The sequence below is a fragment of the Bombina bombina genome, chromosome 2 (genome assembly GCF_027579735.1).
Source record: "Bombina bombina isolate aBomBom1 chromosome 2, aBomBom1.pri, whole genome shotgun sequence".
NCBI classification, from domain to species: Eukaryota; Metazoa; Chordata; class Amphibia; order Anura; family Bombinatoridae; genus Bombina; species Bombina bombina.
In genome coordinates this window covers 7372262-7391758 of record NC_069500.1, presented here as the reverse complement: position 1 = coordinate 7391758, position 19497 = coordinate 7372262, and the positions used below count along the sequence as shown (strand labels likewise).

Sequence of the window (19497 nt, the reverse complement as noted above, 5' to 3'; positions counted from 1 at the left end):
TAATTGGCTGACACAAAAAGGAAATTACAAATGTGGCAGTCGTAACTGCAACATGTGTTCACATATTCAAGAAGGGAACACATACACTAGCACCAGTACAGGGACAGAATATAGTATAGACTTCTATGCCAATTGTAGCACCACTTTTGTGGTATATCTTTTAACATGCAATATCTGTAAATTACAGTATACAGGTCAGACTTCTAGAGAAGTTAGAAAACGCTACAATGAACATGCCAGAGATATTAAAAATTATAACAAAGACTCTGCTGTAGCTAACCACTTTAATAGCTTACACTTTTCTAATGAGGCGAATATTACTATTAAAATAATTGACATTGTAAATCTATCTATCAGAGGAGGCAATAAATTTAAGTCCCTAGAAAGAAAAGAACTCTTCTGGATGCTTAAATTACAAACACGCTTTCCTAAAGGAATGAATCGTGAATGCGATATTAATTTTTTCATTGATAATTAAAGCAACAAATAAAAAATATTAAGTATAGTCTATTGACTTTCCTAATATTTAACACTTTCCAAAATGTCATTTACTCCTCTTTTCTTCTTCTTTTCTATATTTAGAATTATTTTATAATTCTTTAGGTTATATATGAATTGTATATTTAACATATTTAACATATAGGTCATCACCAGTCTAGCACATATTTTCAAGTTCATGTTGACATTAAATCATAATCCTAAAATTCATAACAGGATCATTATTTAGCATTGTTTATCAAACTCTGTGTATTTAATATTGTTGTAACCATTAGTTGAGTATATTTGTTATTTTATGTTTTTCTCATTACCTGAAAAACCAGAGTAGGACAGTTACTTTATGCCACTCTATCCTGTATAATAACAATTTTGCCTAAATTCTAACAGATAATGATACTAGGCATATACAACTATTGTTCAGGTTTCATAGATTTGTTATTTTACAGGAATAGAATAATAATTTTCTAATGGCATTTATGATATAGTACATAGAATGCTAACTACCTCTGATATATGTCTCTCCCTTTAAAACACTAACTGATATAGCGTGTAACACTGTTTGATATAATAACAACAATCTGAGAATTTTGTTCTTTGTTTTTAATCTTTCTCACAGAGACTAGGCGTGACTTGTCTTTGAGGGGTTAACTGAAGTTCTTGTCCTAATCTTTAGTAATGGACATCAGCTGAATTTTCAGACATCTGTTTTCCCTTTAAAAGGCAGGCCTAGCCTTCTCTCTGTATGTCTATGAATAAGAGTGCAGTCCGCACTCGAAACTAGTCAGACAATTTTTTGTCTATTTTTCTACCCTGCCTTGCCTCTGTCGTTTTTTGCACCTTTTGCTCATGCCTGTACAGCGGTTGTAGCTGTTTATTTTTTATGGCTTTTCAAATAAAGACTTATTGTTTTTAAGCTACCCACAGCAGTGCCTGCATCTTTTCTTTTTCCTACATAGTTATTATATACACTCTCTGTGGCACCAGCTCCTACTGAGCATGTGCAAGAGTTTACAGTGTATATGAGGATGTGATTGGCTGAAGGCTGTCACATGATACAGGAACGCAGCAAATTTAGTACATTTTTACATTTGTCAGAAATATTTCTACTGCTTATTAAAATGTCAGACTAAACTCTCACATTGTCTTGTTATTATGCACTTGGGGTGTTTGTACTCTGTTTTAGTACTTTTGAGAATGAGTGAGTGAAGGTCATAATGCTCTGAATATTTGTTTTAGTGAAAAATGTTTGTAGAATAAAATGAATTGTGAGTGAATCATGTAACCCCCCTCCACCAGACTGCGGCTTCCCTGAAGTGACCGAGTCTGATCTGGTTTATGCTCATCCGATGAAGAGAACTAGAAGGTGCACCAACCCGAACAAGTCAATGGTAACACTGGACTTCAGCAAGCAGGTAACCACCTGGTGCAGATCAGACGCAGCTTTCCTCTATCATGCACCCCCAGATAACAACCGCCCCTCATACCCAGACACACAGCCCCCCTCTATCATTCACCCCCAGATAACAACCGCTCCTCATACCCAGACATACAGCCCCCCTCTATCATACACCCCCAGATAACAACCGCTCCTCATACCCAGACATACAGCCCCCCTCTATCATACACCCCCAGATAACAACCGCTCCTCATACCCAGACACACAGCCCCCCTCTATCATACACCCCCAGATAACAACCGCTCCTCATACCCAGACATACTGCCCCCCTCTATCATACACCCCCAGATAACAACCGCTCCTCATACCCAGACACACAGCCCCTCTATCATGCACCCCCAGATAACAACCGCTCCTCATACCCAGACATACAGCCCCCCTCTATCATACACCCCCAGATAACAACCGCTCCTCATACCCAGACATACTGCCCCCCTCTATCATACACCCCCAGATAACAACCGCTCCTCATACCCAGACATACAGCCCCCCTCTATCATGCACCCCCAGATAACAACCGCTCCTAATACCCAGACATACAGCCCCCCTCTATCATACACCCCCAGATAACCGCTCCTCATACCCAGACATACAGCCCCCCTCTATCATACACCCCCAGATAACAACCGCTCCTAATACCCAGACATACAGCCCCCCTCTATCATACACCCCCAGATAACTGCTCCTCATACCCAGACATACAGCCCCCCTCCTCTATCATGCACCCCCAGATAACAACCGCTCCTCATACCCAGACATACAGCCCCCCTCTATCATACACCCCCGGATAACAACCGCTCCTCATACCCAGACATACAGCCCCCCTCTATCATACACCCCCAGATAACCGCTCCTCATACCCAGACATACAGCCCCTCTATCATGCACCCCCAGATAACAACCGCTCCTCATACCCAGACATACAGCCCCCCTCTATCATACACCCCCAGATAACAACCGCTCCTCATACCCAGACATACAGCCCCTCTATCATGCACCCCCAGATAACAACCGCTCCTCATACCCAGACATACAGCCCCCCTCTATCATGCACCCCCAGATAACAACCGCTCCTCATACCCAGACATACAGCCCCCCTCTATCATACACCCCCAGATAACAACCGCTCCTCATACCCAGACATACTGCCCCCCTCTATCATACACCCCCAGATAACCGCTCCTCATACCCAGACATACAGCCCCCCTCCTCTATCATGCACCCCCAGATAACAACCGCTCCTCATACCCAGACATACAGCCCCCCTCTATCATACACCCCCAGATAACAACCGCTCCTCATACCCAGACATACAGCCCCCCTCTATCATACACCTCCAGATAACCGCTCCTCATACCCAGACATACAGCCCCCCTCTATCATACACCCCCGGATAACAACCGCTCCTCATACCCAGACATACTGCCCCCCTCTATCATGCACCCCCAGATAACAACCGCTCCTCATACCCAGACATACAGCCCCCCTCTATCATGCACCCCAGATAACAACCGCTCCTAATACCCAGACATACAGCCCCCCTCTATCATGCACCCCCAGATAACAACCGCTCCTCATACCCAGACATACAGCCCCCCTCTATCATACACCCCCAGATAACCGCTCCTCATACCCAGACATACAGCCCCCCTCTATCATACACCCCCAGATAACCGCTCCTCATACCCAGACATACAGCCCCCCTCCTCTATCATGCACCCCCAGATAACAACCGCTCCTCATACCCAGACACACAGCCCCCCTCCTCTATCATGCACCCCCAGATAACAACCGCTCCTCATACCCAGACACACAGCCCCCCTCCTCTATCATGCACCCCCAGATAACAACCGCTCCTCATACCCAGACACACAGCCCCCCTCTATCATGCACCCCCAAATAACAACCGCTCCTCATACCCAGACACACAGCCCCCCTCTATCATGCACCCCCAGATAACAACCGCTCCTCATACCCAGACACACAGCCCCTCTATCATGCACCCCCAGATAACAACCGCTCCTCATACCCAGACACACAGCCCCCCTCTATCATGCACCCCCAGATAACAACCGCTCCTCATACCCAGACATACAGCCCCCCTCTATCATGCACCCCCAGATAACAACCGCTCCTCATACCCAGACACACAGCCCCTCTATCATGCACCCCCAGATAACAACCGCTACTCATACCCAGACATACAGCCCCCCTCTATCATGCACCCCCAGATAACAACCGCTCCTCATACCCAGACACACAGCCCCTCTATCATGCACCCCCAGATAACAACCGCTACTCATACCCAGACACACAGCCCCCCTCTATCATGCACCCCCAGATAACAACCGCTCCTCATACCCAGACATACAGCCCCCCTCTATCATGCACCCCCAGATAACAACCGCTCCTCATACCCAGACACACAGCCCCTCTATCATGCACCCCCAGATAACAACCGCTCCTCATACCCAGACACACAGCCCCTCTATCATGCACCCCCAGATAACAACCGCTCCTCATACCCAGACACACAGCCCCTCTATCATGCACCCCCAGATAACAACCGCTCCTCATACCCAGACATACAGCCCCCCTCTATCATACACCCCCAGATAACCGCTCCTCATACCCAGACATACAGCCCCCCTCTATCATGCACCCCCAGATAACAACCGCTCCTCATACCCAGACATACAGCCCCCCTCTATCATGCTCATGCACCCCCAGATAACAACCGCTCCTCATACCCAGACACACAGCCCCTCTATCATGCACCCCCAGATAACAACCGCTCCTCATACCCAGACATACAGCCCCCCTCTATCATGCACCCCCAAATAACAACCGCTCCTCATACCCAGACACACAGCCCTCCCTCTATCATGCACCCCCAAATAACAACCGCTCCTCATACCCAGACATACAGCCCTCCCCTCTATCATGCACACCCAGATAACAACCGCTCTTTATACCCAGACATACAGCCCCCCTCCTCTATCATGCACCCCCAGTTATCAACCGCTCCTCATACCCAGACACACAGTTCCCCCTCTATCATTCACCCCCAGATAACAACCGCTCCTCCTACCCAGACACACAGCCCCCTCTATCTTCTCCCTCGGATACCAACCGCTCCTCCTACCCAGACACACAGCCCCTCCTCTATCATGCACCCCCAGATATTAACTGCTCCTCCTACCCAGACACACAGCCCCTCCTCTATCATGCACCCCCAGATATTAACTGCTCCTCCTACCCAAACACACAGCCCCCCTCTATCATGGACCCCAGATATTTACCGCTCCTCATACCTAGTCACACAGCCCCCCTCTATCATGCACCCCCAGATATCAACCGCTCCTCCTACCCAGACACACAGCCCCCTCTATCATCTCCCTCCTGATACCAACTGCTCCTCCTACCCAAACACACAGCCCCCCTCTATCATGGACCCCAGATATTTACCGCTCCTCATACCTAGTCAAACAGCCCCCCTCTATCATGCATCCCCAGATATCAACCGCTCCTCCTACCCAGACACACAGCCCCCTCTATCATCTCCTTCTGATACCAACTGCTCCTCCTACCCAGACACACAGCCCTTCCTCTATCATGCACCCCCAGATACCAACTGCTCCTCCTACCCAGACACACAGCCCCCTCTATCTTCTCCCTCTGATACCAACCGCTCCTCCTACCCAGACACACAGCCCCCTCTATCATCTCCCTCTGATACCAACCGCTCCTCCTACCCAGACACACAGCCCTTCCTCTATCATGCACCCCCAGATATTAACTGCTCCTCCTACCCAAACACACAGCCCCCCTCTATCATGGACCCCAGATATTTACCGCTCCTCATACCTAGTCACACAGCCCCCCTCTATCATGCACCCCCAGATATCAACCGCTCCTCTTACCCAGACACACAGCCCCCTCTATCATCTCCTCCTGATACCAACTGCTCCTCCTACCCAGACACACAGCCCCCTCTATCTTCTCCCTCTGATACCAACCGCTCCTCCTACCCAGACACACAGCCCCTCCTCTATCATGCACCCCCAGATATTAACTGCTCCTCCTACCCAAACACACAGCCCCCCTCTATCATGGACCCCAGATATTTACCGCTCCTCATACCTAGTCACACAGCCCCCCTCTATCATGCACCCCCAGATATCAACCGCTCCTCCTACCCAGACACACAGCCCCTCCTCTATCATTCACCCCCAGATAACAACCGCTCCTCATACCCAGACATACAGCCCCTCCTCTATCATGCACCCCCAGATATTAACCTCTCCTCCTACCTAGAAACACAGCCCCCCTCTATCATGGACCCCAGATATTAACCGCTCCTCCTACCTAGACACACAGCCCCCCTCTATCATCTCCCTCTGATACCAACTGCTCCTCATACCCAGACACACAGCCCCCCTCTATCATCTCCCTCTGATACCAACCGCTCCTCCTACCCAGACACACAGCACCCTCTATCATCTCCCTCTGATACCAACCGCTCCTCCTACCCAGACACACAGCCCCCTCTATCATCTCCCTCTGATACCAACCGCTCCTCCTACCCAGACACACAGCCCCCTCTATCATCTCCCTCTGATACCAACCGCTCCTCCTACCCAGACACACAGCCCCCTCTATCATCTCCCTCTGATACCAACCGCTCCTCCTACCCAGACACACAGCCCCCTCTATCATCTCCTTCTGATACCAACCGCTCCTCCTACCCAGACACACAGCACCCTCTATAATCTCCCTCTGATACCAACCGCTCCTCCTACCCAGACACACAGCCCCCCTCTATCATCTCCCTCTGATACCAACCGCTCCTCCTACCCAGACACACAGCCCCCTCTATCATCTCCCTCTAATACCAACCGCTCCTCCTACCCAGACACACAGCACCCTCTATCATCTCCCTCTGATACTAACCGCTCCTCCTACCCAGACACACAGCCCCCTCTATCTTCTCCCTCTGATACCAACCGCTCCTCCTACCCAGACACACAGCCCCCTCTATCTTCTCCCTCTGATACCAACCGCTCCTCCTACCCAAATACACAGCCCCCCTCTATCATGCACCCCCAGATATCAACCGCTCCTCCTACCCAGACACACAGCCCCCTCTATCATCTCCTTCTGATGCCAACTGCTCCTCCTACCCAGACACACAGCCCCCCTCTATCATCTCCCTCTAATACCAACCGCTCCTCCTACCCAGACACACAGCACCCTCTATCATCTCCCTCTGATACCAACCGCTCCTCCTACCCAAATACACAGCCCCCCTCTATCATCTCTCTCTGATACCAACCGCTCCTCCTACCCAGACAAACAGCCCCCTCTATCATCTCCCTCTAATACCAACCGCTCCTCCTACCCAGACACACAGCACCCTCTATCATCTCCCTCTAATACCAACCGCTCCTCCTACCCAGACACACAGCCCCCCTCTATCATCTCCCTCTGATACCAACCGCTCCTCCTACCCAGACACACAGCCCCCCTCTATCATCTCCCTCTGATACCAACCGCTCCTCCTACCCAGACACACAGCCCCCTCTATCATCTCCCTCTGATACCAACCGCTCCTCCTACCCAGGCACACAGCCCCTCCTCTATCATGCACCCCCAGATATTAACCGCTCCTCCTACCCAGACACACAGCCCCCTCTATCATCTCCCTCTGATACCAACCGCTCCTCCTACCCAGACACACAGCACCCTCTATCATCTCCCTCTGATACCAACCGCTCCTCATACCCAGACACACAGCCGCCCTCTATCATCTCCCTCTGATACCAACCGCTCCTCCTACCCAGACACACAGCCGCCCTCTATCATCTCCCTCTGATACCAACCGCTCCTCATACCCAGACACATAGCCGCCCTCTATCATCTCCCTCTAATACCAACCGCTCCTCATACCCAGACACACAGCCGCCCTCTATCATCTCCCTCTGATACCAACTGCTCCTCCTACCCGGACACACAGCCGCCCTCTATCATCTTCCTCTGATACCAACCGCTCCTCCTACCCAGACACACAGCCCCCTCTATCATCTCCCTCTAATACCAACCGCTCCTCCTACCCAGACACACAGCCCCCTCTATCATCTCCCTCTAATACCAACCGCTCCTCCTACCCAGACACACAGCCCCCTCTATCATCTCCCTCTGATACCAACCGCTCCTCCTACCCAGACACACAGCCCCCTCTATCATCTCCCCCAGATAGCAAACCCTCCTTTTACTCAGAGACCCCAGGTGCACACTTACTTATTGGGTCAGTGCCATTATGCCAGCTGCAAGGTTACTGTTGCCTTTGGCTGCTATTTGGTGATCTTTTATTGCTGAGCACCAGGTCCTGGTATCTGTTTTCTCCATTCTCCTTCTTATGTCGCTCTTTATCTTCTCTCCACAGATGGGCGATTTCTACTGGGGTCACAATGACACAGCGTTCCAGTGTATGGGACGCCTGCTGGAGCCGCACTGCTACATGGGCGACAAATTTCTGAGGGTATGAGAGTTCATGAGCTGTGGGAGAGGGTGGTCAGCTTCCTGCAATGCATTTGTCTTGGGTATACATCTCACTAGTCATGGGTAGCTGGAACAAGAGGTACTGCAGAGTTAGAGCAATCTGGTATATAGCAAACATGATAAAAAGATACTAGAACAAACTATTGCACAACTGACCAACCAAACAAAGATGCTGTACTATTCCCCCACAAATAATCATAGAACTATACCCTTACATACTCCTCTCAATAGATCATTTATCATCATTATAAGTTGTCAGTACATGTCATTTTATCACTAGTGACCCTGCAGTGCTATGTGTTTAACTCCTGCTGGGGTCAAACTAATAATTATATTATACTAAATAATCCCAGCCAATGAGTCTTAGCAATTTTTTCAGCAAAGTATTTTAATGGTTTCACATCACACTATGTCATAATCAATCTGGCATTACTTAGAAAACCGTTGGAGAAGACCAAAGATACATTCAAATCCACACAAACCCCATCCACCAAATAACATAGCATTTAACGTTTATTAGGTGGTGCGGTCACTTTTTTGTTACTAATAATTATATTACCTCTCTGGAGCCGCAAAGCATTGCTGGTACCGAGCCAAATACAATCCGTCCTTGTACTGGATAGTCATTATACTGCCTATAGAATTAGCTGTAGGGTATATCAACCCCAGACTATATACCGCCTGTCAATGATGGGGCCACCATTCGACTTCCAAACTAGGGTCCATAACTCTTTATAGGCCTCTTGTGTCTGTAGATGATACATACATTTTGGCTCCAAAGTAAGTCAAAACCTCAACATTTATTTATTTTTCTTTCATATAGGTGGCGAGAGTCCACAAGCTAGTTACTAACGGGATATACATTCCTACCAGGAGGAGGCAAAGTTTCCCAAACCTCAAAAGCCTATAAATACAAGGAGAATGTGAACATAGTGCTTTGAAGAATTGAAGTCCTTTTATGGGTAGCTTCCCTTGAAGTAGGACTGGGGTAATGCTGTGTCCATGTAATCGTCTTTAGTGAGAGTATTAGCAGTTAGCTGCTGGAGGTCGCAGGAGAGTCTCTGTTCTCTCTCCAGCAATCTGTGCTAACCCCCACCCGGCAAACCAGTGTTTGTTACAGTGTTTTCTTTTTTATGACATGATGAGTCCATGGATCATCTTAATTACTAATGGGATATTCACCTCCTGGTCAGCAGGAGGAGGCAAAGAGCACCACAGCAGAGCTGTTAAATAGCTCCTCCCTTCCCTCCCCTCCCACTCCAGTCATTCTCTTTGCCTACGTTAGTGATAGGAAGAGGTAAAGTCGGGTGTTAGATTAGATTCTTCAATCAAGAGTTTATTATTTTTTAAGTAGTGCAGGATTGTGCTGCTTTTGTCCTAGGGTTTAGCCGTAGTCCATATCAGTCTCTTCAGTAGAGCTTTGGTGGCTTTAGAGCAATGGGAACTTGTGGGACACAATTCTCACTGCGCCTCCCATATACTGATGCTGCCCTTACACTGAAAACCTGAGAGATTCTAACTCAGGACTTTCTCTTCATTCACAGGTCCATGTGAGGGATAGGACCTCTCAAACCTGGAATCTGCCTTGCAGCATATGAGGTAAGTGCTCACTTTTTTCTGGGGGAAAATGGAGTCTCGGAGACTGCTGAGGTGTAGGGGTTGATACGCTTATTTTTAAATTTGTTATTACACAATAATACTTAATCGTTTTTCCAGTAAAAAGGTTACAGTTTTATTATTTAAAGAGACAGTAACGTTTTTAGGTTCTTTTGGCATTATAATAAAATTTTATCTTGGGATGATTAAAATGTTGTCAGTTTAATGTTAGACATGGACCTAGAGGTTTTACTATGTGTCACTTACTCAATATGACTTAATGTCAAGCTGGGACCACCAATCTGTTTTGCCAATCCTTTTTTCTGTTTCTCATGTATTGAAGGAACTTTAAGATACAGAGAAACTTTGTTCTGAGCCAACGTTTTCTAACGAAAGCGTTGTTCAGGACTCTAATAACAATGCTCAATATAACACAGCTTTGTTCTCAAACGTCCCAGAGTTTACCGCCCTTGCATGCAAGTGCCCTGCACTTCCTCTCAAACTCCCGTTGGAGTTAGCGTATGAGAAAAATCAAATATTCAGTAAGCGAGGTTTCTGACGCAGTTGTTGCTATTTCGGGGGACCCCTCCCAGAAGCCTGAGGAGGAGGATACCGTAGTAGCATCTGAAGGTGAAAGTTTCAGATTCTGCCTGTATTATCCCTCTTGCTGATACTGAAGGTGTCTCTTTCAGGTTAGCTAGACCACCTCTGTCTGTTACTTAATGAGGTTTTAGCTACTTGGGGGACAGCTACTCCATGGTAGTTGTTGCTCCTAAGAAGTCCAGTAAGCGGAACAAATATTTCGAGGTTTTTTCCTCGATAGACTTGTTTCCGGTACCAGACCAAGCTTCTGACATCATTGCTAATGACTCAAAGATGTTTTCCATAGCCAACTATGTTAAGGGGGCTTGGCAAACAGTCCCCAAGGTGGAAGGAACCTTTTCCTCCTTGGCTAAGAGAAATACTATTCCTATAAAAGATAGTTGTTCTTTCAAAGATCCTATGAGCAAGAGAGGTTACTCTATAGGATGTATGTACATCAGGGCTCACAATGGCAGCCAGTTATGGGTTTTGCTACCGGCTCTAGTGCGGCGGCATATTGCAGAGCCTTAGGGTTAAGACCTTGGTCTGCGGATGTGACCTCTAAGCCTAAGCTTTTAGCAATTCCTTACAAGGGGAAGACCTTGTTTGGACCTGGCTTGATGGAAATTATCCCTGATATTTCGGGAGGTAAAGGTCATCTTCATCCTCCGGATAAGTGGGAAAAAAACAAACAAACAAAGAGGACGACAGAGTATTTTTCGTTCCTTGCAAAATTTCAAGGGAAATTCCTCCTTTTCCAATCAGTCTTGGAATAAGGGAGACAATCCAAGAAACCTGCTGCTGAACTGAAGACAGCATGAAGGGCCTGCCCCTGATCCAGGACCGGATCTTGTAGGGAGCAGACTTTTTTTTTTTCTTCGCTCAGGTTCGAGATGTTCAGGATCCCCGGGCAATAGAAATAGTGCCCCAGGGATACGAACTAGAGAAGCGTTCTTACACTGTGTAGGAGACCTCTCCGACCTGCAAGTGATTGTTCCTATCCGATACAGAAACAGGGTCTGGATTTTATTCAAATCTGTTCGTGATTCCCAAGGATAAGGGAATTTTCAGGCCAATTTTAGATCGTAAGAGTCTAAACAAATTTCTTAAACTACCGTCCTTCAGGATGGAAACTATTCGTTCCATTCTTCCTTTGATCAAAGAGAGTCAGTTTATGACAGTGGTTTTAAAGGACATGTACCTGCATGTTCCCATTTTATAGGGATCATTTCAAGTTCCTAAGACTTGCCTTTCTAGACAAACTCTTCCAATTGTGGCTCTTCCATTCGGTCTTGCCATAGCTCCCAGAATTTTCACAAAGGTTCTGGGATCGCTGTTAGTGGTGCTTCAGTTATGGGACATTGCAGTGGCGTCCTATCTGGACGATATCCCAGTCCAGGCGCTATTCTTACGACAGGCAAGATCCATTCACGGACATTATGGTATCTCGGGTGGAAGATAATGTTGGAAAAGAGTTCCTTAGTCCCTAATACAAGAGTAACTTTCTTGGGAAATATAACAGTTTCCCTATCAATTAAGTTTTTTCTGACAGAGGTCATGAAATCAAAGATTATCGATTCTTGTCCAGTGCTTTAGTCCATTCCTCGGCCATCAGTGGCCCAGTGCAGGAGGTAATCGGGCTGCTGGTGGCGGCAATGTACATCATCCCGTTTACTTGGTTCCCACCTCAGACATCTACAGTTAAGCATGTTCAGGCTATTGAACTGAGATTTGACGGATTTGTCTCCTCAAATACTACTGGCGTAGGAGACAAGGGATTGTCTTTAATGGCGGTTGTCTCTGGATCATTTCTTCCAGGGATCCTGCTTTCTCAGACCATTTTGGGTGATTGTGACAACAATCACCAGCCTGCTAGGGTGGGGAACAGTCTGTGGTTCCCTAAGAGTTCAGGGAGTTTGGGCTCAGTCAGAGTCTGTTCTTTCCATAGACTTCCTGGAACTGAGAGCGATTTTCAACGCTCTTCTGGCTGGACCTCAGTTAGTCTCTGTCCAATTTATTAGGTTCTAGTCGGACAACATTACTCCATCCTGAAGTGTTCTCCAGCCTGATTCTCAAGAGGGATCAGCAGGAATTAGATCTCATGGCATCGACAGAATGCCAAGCTCCCATGATACGGGTCGAGGTCAGGGACCCCCACTATGCTCTGGCGGTTCCTTGAACCTTCAGTCTAGCATATCTTTTTCATCCGTTTGATTTCTTCTTCGGGTTATTGCTCAAAGCAAGTAGGAAGGGCCATCGGTAATTCTCATTGCACCTGCTTGGCCTCGCAGGAATTGGTATGCAGACCTGGTGGACATGTCACTGCCATCTTGGAGACTTCTGTTAAGAAAGGACCTTCTAATTGAGGACCCTTCCTTCACCAAACTCTAGTTTTTCTCTGAAGCTGTCTGCTCAGAGATTGAACGCTTAATTTTATTAAGCGGGTTTTTTTCTGACTCGGTCAGACCATGATTCAGGCTCATAAGCTTGTATCTAGAAGGACTTACCATCAGGGCGTATATATCTCTATTGGTGGGAATCCAAAGGCTACTCATGGAGTAGAGTTACGATTCCTAGATTTTTGTCTTTTGTCCAAGTCGGATTGGAGAAAGAGTTTATCTACACTGTAGAGTGTCATACGTTTTGCATATGAGTCTGCTGGACAGCAGCCTCCAGAGATAGTTACGGCTCATTACATGAGGGTTGTTGTTTTCTCATGGGCATTTATATATGAAGCTTCTATGGAACAGATTTGCAAGGCTGCAACTTGGTCCTCTCTTCACACTTTTTCAAAGTTCTATAAATTTGACCTAGAGGGTCAGGTCTCGACCTTATCTAATTTTGTTACACAAATGTCTGGTGGATGTTCCAGATGTATAATCATTTTGTCAGGCCTGTGTTCAACTTCAGTTACTCCCCCATGGAGTCTGATTTTAGTTCTTCCAGGGGCTTCGTTTGGTCCTAAGAATTCCTTAGATATTTCATGGTTATCTTGGAAAGTTTTATTTCTTCTACTCGTAGAGTGTCAGAGCTCTCTGCATTGCAGTATGAGTCTCCTTACCTTATTTTCCATTCAAATAAGGAAGTTTTACATACTAAATTAGTTTTTTTTTTTTTCCCCTAAGGTTGTTGATCAGGAGATTGTTGTTCTCTCCTTGTATCCTAATCCTTTTTTTAGTAGGAAAGATGTCTGCACAATTTGGACGTGGTCCGTGATTTACAGTTTTACCTTTTCTTAGGCTGAGGCTGTTTTTTTGGGAAGAAAGGTTCTTCATGCAGTGGTGCCTTCCGTTTAGGTTCCCTGTCTTGTTTATCCCGTATCATCTGTGTACTCTAGCTTGGGTATTGAATCCCATTAGTAATTAAGATGATCTGTGGACTCGTGTCATAAAAAAGAAAAGAAAATGTATGCTTACCTGATAAATTTATTTCTTTTTTGACACGATGAGTCCATGGCCCGCCCTGTTCTTGTAAGACAGGTTGTGGGTTATTGTAAACTTCAGACACCTCAGCACCTTGGCTTTTCCTTTCTTTCCTTAACTTCGGTCAAATGACTGGGTTGGGAGTGAATGGAGGTGATATTTATCAGCTCTGCTGTGGTGCTCTTTGCCGCCTCGTGCTGACCAGGAGGTGAATATCCCATTAGTAGTTAAGATGATTTGTGGACTCATTGTGTCAAAAAATAAATAAATTTATCAGGTAAGCATAAATTTTCTTTTCCTTTCTACTCAGGTCCCTTTCAGAAGTCTGGATGGATCTGTCAGACCTGGATGTGCTGTGTCTGCGTCGCAGCAATGAACCTGGAGGTAAGTCCCAATTTTCTTTATATACTTGGGAAGATTTCTCTGGGACAGGACAGAAGGTGTACTGGTGGGCACCAGCTATCTCTATAGAGGTATTTATTAAAGGATCTAGAGGTCTCTCTCTAAGGAACCTATAATCTATGGTGGCAAATATAGACCCTAGCAAGAGGGCAACATTATCTATTTGGGATAATAGCCTCAGACTTTTTTTCAGCCTGGGATCTCAGCCTTATGGGAAGTGTGTGCTGTTAGACTTGAGGGTCAGTGAACGGTCGCCATTTGCTCCCTCTCTGCTCCATATCACTGCGCTATTTAAACTCTAGGGCCGTGGCGGCATTTCCTCTATAATAGCTCAGGAGGAGTCTTCAACCTGGGCAGCAGAACAGTCTGCACAAAACAGGTGTTATCAAGCACGATGCTCATTCGATGTGTAGATATGTATGATTGCCACGTACACCAAGTTACACATTATTCATTCTGCCAGGTGCAGTGCGACTGATGGGACAATAGTGTGCTTATGTCGGCACATTTTCTATGAGGGGTATGATCGCTACTGCGGTCGCTTGTGCTACTTTCTGTGACCTAAGTCTAGATTCAGCATGAAGGTTATCTCATTCCTCCAGGCTTTTGTTTTCTCAGCGAATCCACAGGGCAGGAGCCTTTATTGTGTGCAGATATTGGGGGCTTACTTGTGATAGACGCTCCTTGTTTCCATTCTCTGCCATAAGGTCGGGTCAGACATAGGGAATATGTCAGTGAGGTTTGCGATCTATCTACGGTGGAGCTGAGAGCTTTCCTGCCACAATATCGTTTCTTTTTCTCTCTGACTGACTTTGGCTGTTGCCTTGTAGTTTGATTGGCCCCTTTCCTCTGCATCTCATATGCGGATGGTGCGTACCTCCCTGTTGGACTTTTTTTTAACTGAGCCATCTGTATAATATGCTGGACGGCTGTCGGTCCTTTTCTCTTTATAATTATGTAATTTCAGTGAGTTTTCTCTGTTGTCAGTGCGTGTCACTTATTATACTCCGGTGTGGAACATATATATATCTCTCTATCATCATCTCGTATTTTTTGGTATGTACATTTAACGAGTAAGGTATTTGTATAAATACACTGCAATGTAAAGTTTCATGAATGAAAGTGCCCCTGTTTTTAAGTTTACATTCACTTTAATACGTTTATTTCTTTCATGTAATTAGCAAGAGTCCATGAGCTAGTGACGTATGGGATATACATTCCTACCAGGAGGGGCAAAGTTTCCCAAACCTCAAAATGCCTATAAATACACCCCTCACCACACCCACAATTCAGTTTTACAAACTTTGCCTCCTATGGAGGTGGTGAAGTAAGTTTGTGCTAGATTCTACGTTGATATGCGCTCCGCAGCAGGTTGGAGCCCGGTTTTCCTCTCAGCGTGCAGTGAATGTCAGAGGGATGTGAGGAGAGTATTGCCTATTTGAATTCAATTATCTCCTTCTACGGGGTCTATTTCATAGGTTCTCTGTTATCGGTCGTAGAGATTCATCTCTTACCTCCCTTTTCAGATCGACGATATACTCTTATATATACCATTACCTCTACTGATTCTCGTTTCAGTACTGGTTTGGCTTTCTACTACATGTAGATGAGTGTCCTGGGGTAAGTAAGTCTTATTTTCTGTGACACTCTAAGCTATGGTTGGGCACTTTTATATAAAGTTCTAAATATATGTGTTCAAACATTTATTTGCCTTGACTCAGGATGTTCAACGTTCCTTATATCAGACAGTCAGTTGCATATTTGGGATAATGCATATGAATAAATCAATTTTTTTCTTACCTTCAAATTTGACTTTTTTCCCTGTGGGCTGTTAGGCTCGCGGGGGCTGCAAATGCTTCATTTTATTGCGTCATTCTTGGCGCTGACTTTTTTGGCGCAAATTTTTTTTTCTGTTTCCGGCGTCATACGTGTCGCTGGAAGTTGGGTAATTTTTGACTTTTTTTGCGCCAAAAGTGTCGGCGTTCCGGATGTGGCGTCATTTTTGGCGCCAAAAGCATTTAGGCGCCAAATAATGTGGGCGTCTTTTTTGGCGCTAAAAAATATGGGCATCACTATTGTCTCCACATTATTTAAGTCTCATTATTTATTGCTTCTGGTTGCTAGAAGCTTGTTCACTGGCATTTTTTTCCCATTCCTGAAACTGTCATTTAAGGAATTTGATCAATTTTGCTTTATATGTTGTTTTTTCTATTACATATTGCAAGATGTCCCAGATTGACCCTGAGTCAGAAGATACTTCTGGAAAATCGCTGCCTGGTGCTGGATCTACCAAAGTTAAGTGTATCTGCTGTAAACTTGTGGTATTTGTTCCTCCAGCTGTTGTTTGTAATGAATGTCATGACAAACTTGTTAATGCAGATAATATTTCCTTTAGTAATGTTACATTACCTGTTGCTGTTCCATCAACATCTAATACTCAGAGTGTTCCTGTTAACATAAGAGATTTTGTTTCTAAATCCATTAAGAAGGCTATGTCTGTTATTCCTCCTTCTAGTAAACGTAAAAGGTCTTTTAAAACTTCTCATTTTTCAGATGAATTTTTAAATGAACATCATCATTCTGATATTGATTCCTCTGGTTCAGAGGATTCTGTTTCAGAGGTTGATGCTGATAAATCTTCATATTTATTCAAAATGGAATTTATTCGTTCTTTACTTAAAGAAGTCTTAATTGCATTAGAAATAGAGGATTCTGGTCCTCTTGATACTAAATCTAAACGTTTAAATAAGGTTTTTAAATCTCCTGTAGTTATTCCAGAAGTTTTTCCTGTCTCTGATGCTATTTCTGAAGTAATCTCCAGGGAATGGAATAATTTGGGTAATTCATTTACTCCTTCTAAACGTTTTAAGCAATTATATCCTGTGCCATCTGACAGATTAGAGTTTTGGGACAAAATCCCTAAGGTTGATGGGGCTGTCTCTACTCTTGCTAAACGTACTACTATTCCTACGGCAGATAGTACTTCCTTTAAGGATCCTTTAGATAGGAAGATTGAATCCTTTCTAAGAAAAGCTTACTTATGTTCAGGTAATCTTCTTAGACCTGCTATATCTTTAGCCGATGTTGCTGCAGCTTCAACTTTTTGGTTAGAAGCTTTAGCGCAACAAGTAACAGATCATAATTCTCATAGCATTGTTAATCTTCTTCAACATGCTAATAACTTTATTTGTGATGCCATCTTTGATATCATTAGAGTTGATGTCAGGTATATGTCTCTAGCTATTTTAGCTAGAAGAGCTTTATGGCTTAAAACTTGGAATGCTGATATGTCTTCTAAGTCAACTTTGCTTTCCCTTTCTTTCCAGGGTAATAAATTATTTGGTTCTCAGTTGGATTCTATTATCTCAACTGTTACTGGAGGGAAAGGAACTTTTTTACCACAGGATAAAAAATCTAAAGGTAAATTTAGGTCTAATAATCGTTTTCGTTCCTTTCGTCACAATAAGGAACAAAAGCCTGATCCTTCACCCACAGGAGCGGTATCAGTTTGGAAACCATCTCCAGTCTGGAATAAATCCAAGCCTTTTAGGAAACCAAAGCCAGCTCCCAAGTCCACATGAAGGTGCGGCCCTCATTCCAGCCCAGCTGGTAGGGGGCAGATTACGATTTTTCAAAGAAATTTGGATCAATTCAATTCACAATCTTTGGATTCAGAACATTGTTTCAGAAGGGTACAGAATTGGCTTCAAGATAAGTCCTCCTGCAAAGAGATTTTTTCTTTCCCTTGTCCCAGTAAATCCAGCGAAGGCTCAAGCATTTCTGAAATGTGTTTCAGATCTAGAGTTGGCTGGAGTAATTATGCCAGTTCCAGTTCTGGAACAGGGGCTGGGGTTTTATTCAAATCTCTTCATTGTACCAAAGAAGGAGAATTCCTTCAGACCAGTTCTGGATCTAAAAATATTGAATCGTTATGTAAGGATACCAACATTCAAAATGGTAACTATAAGGACTATCCTGCCTTTTGTTCAGCAAGGGCATTATATGTCCACAATAGATTTACAGGATGCATATCTGCATATTCCGATTCATCCAGATCACTATCAGTTTCTGAGATTCTCTTTCCTAGACAAGCATTACCAGTTTGTGGCTCTGCCGTTTGGCCTAGCAACAGCTCCAAGAATTTTTACAAAGGTTCTCGGTGCCCTTCTGTCTGTAATCAGAGAACAGGGTATTGTGGTATTTCCTTATTTGGACGATATCTTGGTACTTGCTCAGTCTTCACATTTAGCAGAATCTCATACGAGTCGACTTGTGTTGTTTCTTCGAGATCATGGTTGAAGGATCAATTTACCGAAAAGTTCATTGATTCCTCAGACAAGGGTAACCTTTTTAGGTTTCCAGATAGATTCAGTGTCCATGACTCTGTCTCTGACAGACAAGAGACGTCTAAAATTGATCTCAGCTTGTCGAAACCTTCAGTCTCAATCATTCCCTTCGGTAGCCTTATGCATGGAAATTCTAGGTCTTATGACTGCTGCATCGGACGTGATCCCCTTTGCTCGTTTTCACTTGCGACCTCTTCAGCTCTGTATGCTGAACCAGTGGTGCAGGGATTACACAAAGATATCTCAATTAATATCTTTAAAACCGATTGTACGACACTCTCTGATGTGGTGGACAGATCACCATCGTTTAGTTCAGGGGGCTTCTTTTGTTCTTCCGACCTGGACTGTAATTTCAACAGATGCAAGTCTGACAGGTTGGGGAGCTGTTTGGGGGTCTCTGACAGCACAAGGGGTTTGGGAATCTCGGGAGGTGAGATTACCAATAAATATTTTGGAACTCCGTGCAATTTTCAGAGCTCTTCAGTCATGGCCTCTTCTGAAGAGAGAATCGTTCATTTGTTTTCAGACAGACAATGTCACAACTGTGGCATATATCAATCATCAAGGAGGGACTCACAGTCCTCTGGCTATGAAAGAAGTATCTCGAATACTGGTATGGGCGGAATCCAGCTCC

General features: G+C 45.2%; 1 protein-coding gene across 1 annotated transcript in view; it reads left to right on the top strand.

Annotated features, from left to right (window-relative positions):
• The window catches only part of TAF1C (TATA-box binding protein associated factor, RNA polymerase I subunit C), a 385888-nt gene that overhangs the window by 155696 nt on the left and 210695 nt on the right, over positions 1-19497 (top strand). Inside the window, exons 9-10 of the mRNA XM_053699633.1 lie at positions 1795-1910; positions 8400-8495. Coding sequence (XP_053555608.1) covers positions 1795-1910; positions 8400-8495 — 212 coding nt within the window. The remainder of the gene's footprint in view (positions 1-1794; positions 1911-8399; positions 8496-19497) is intronic.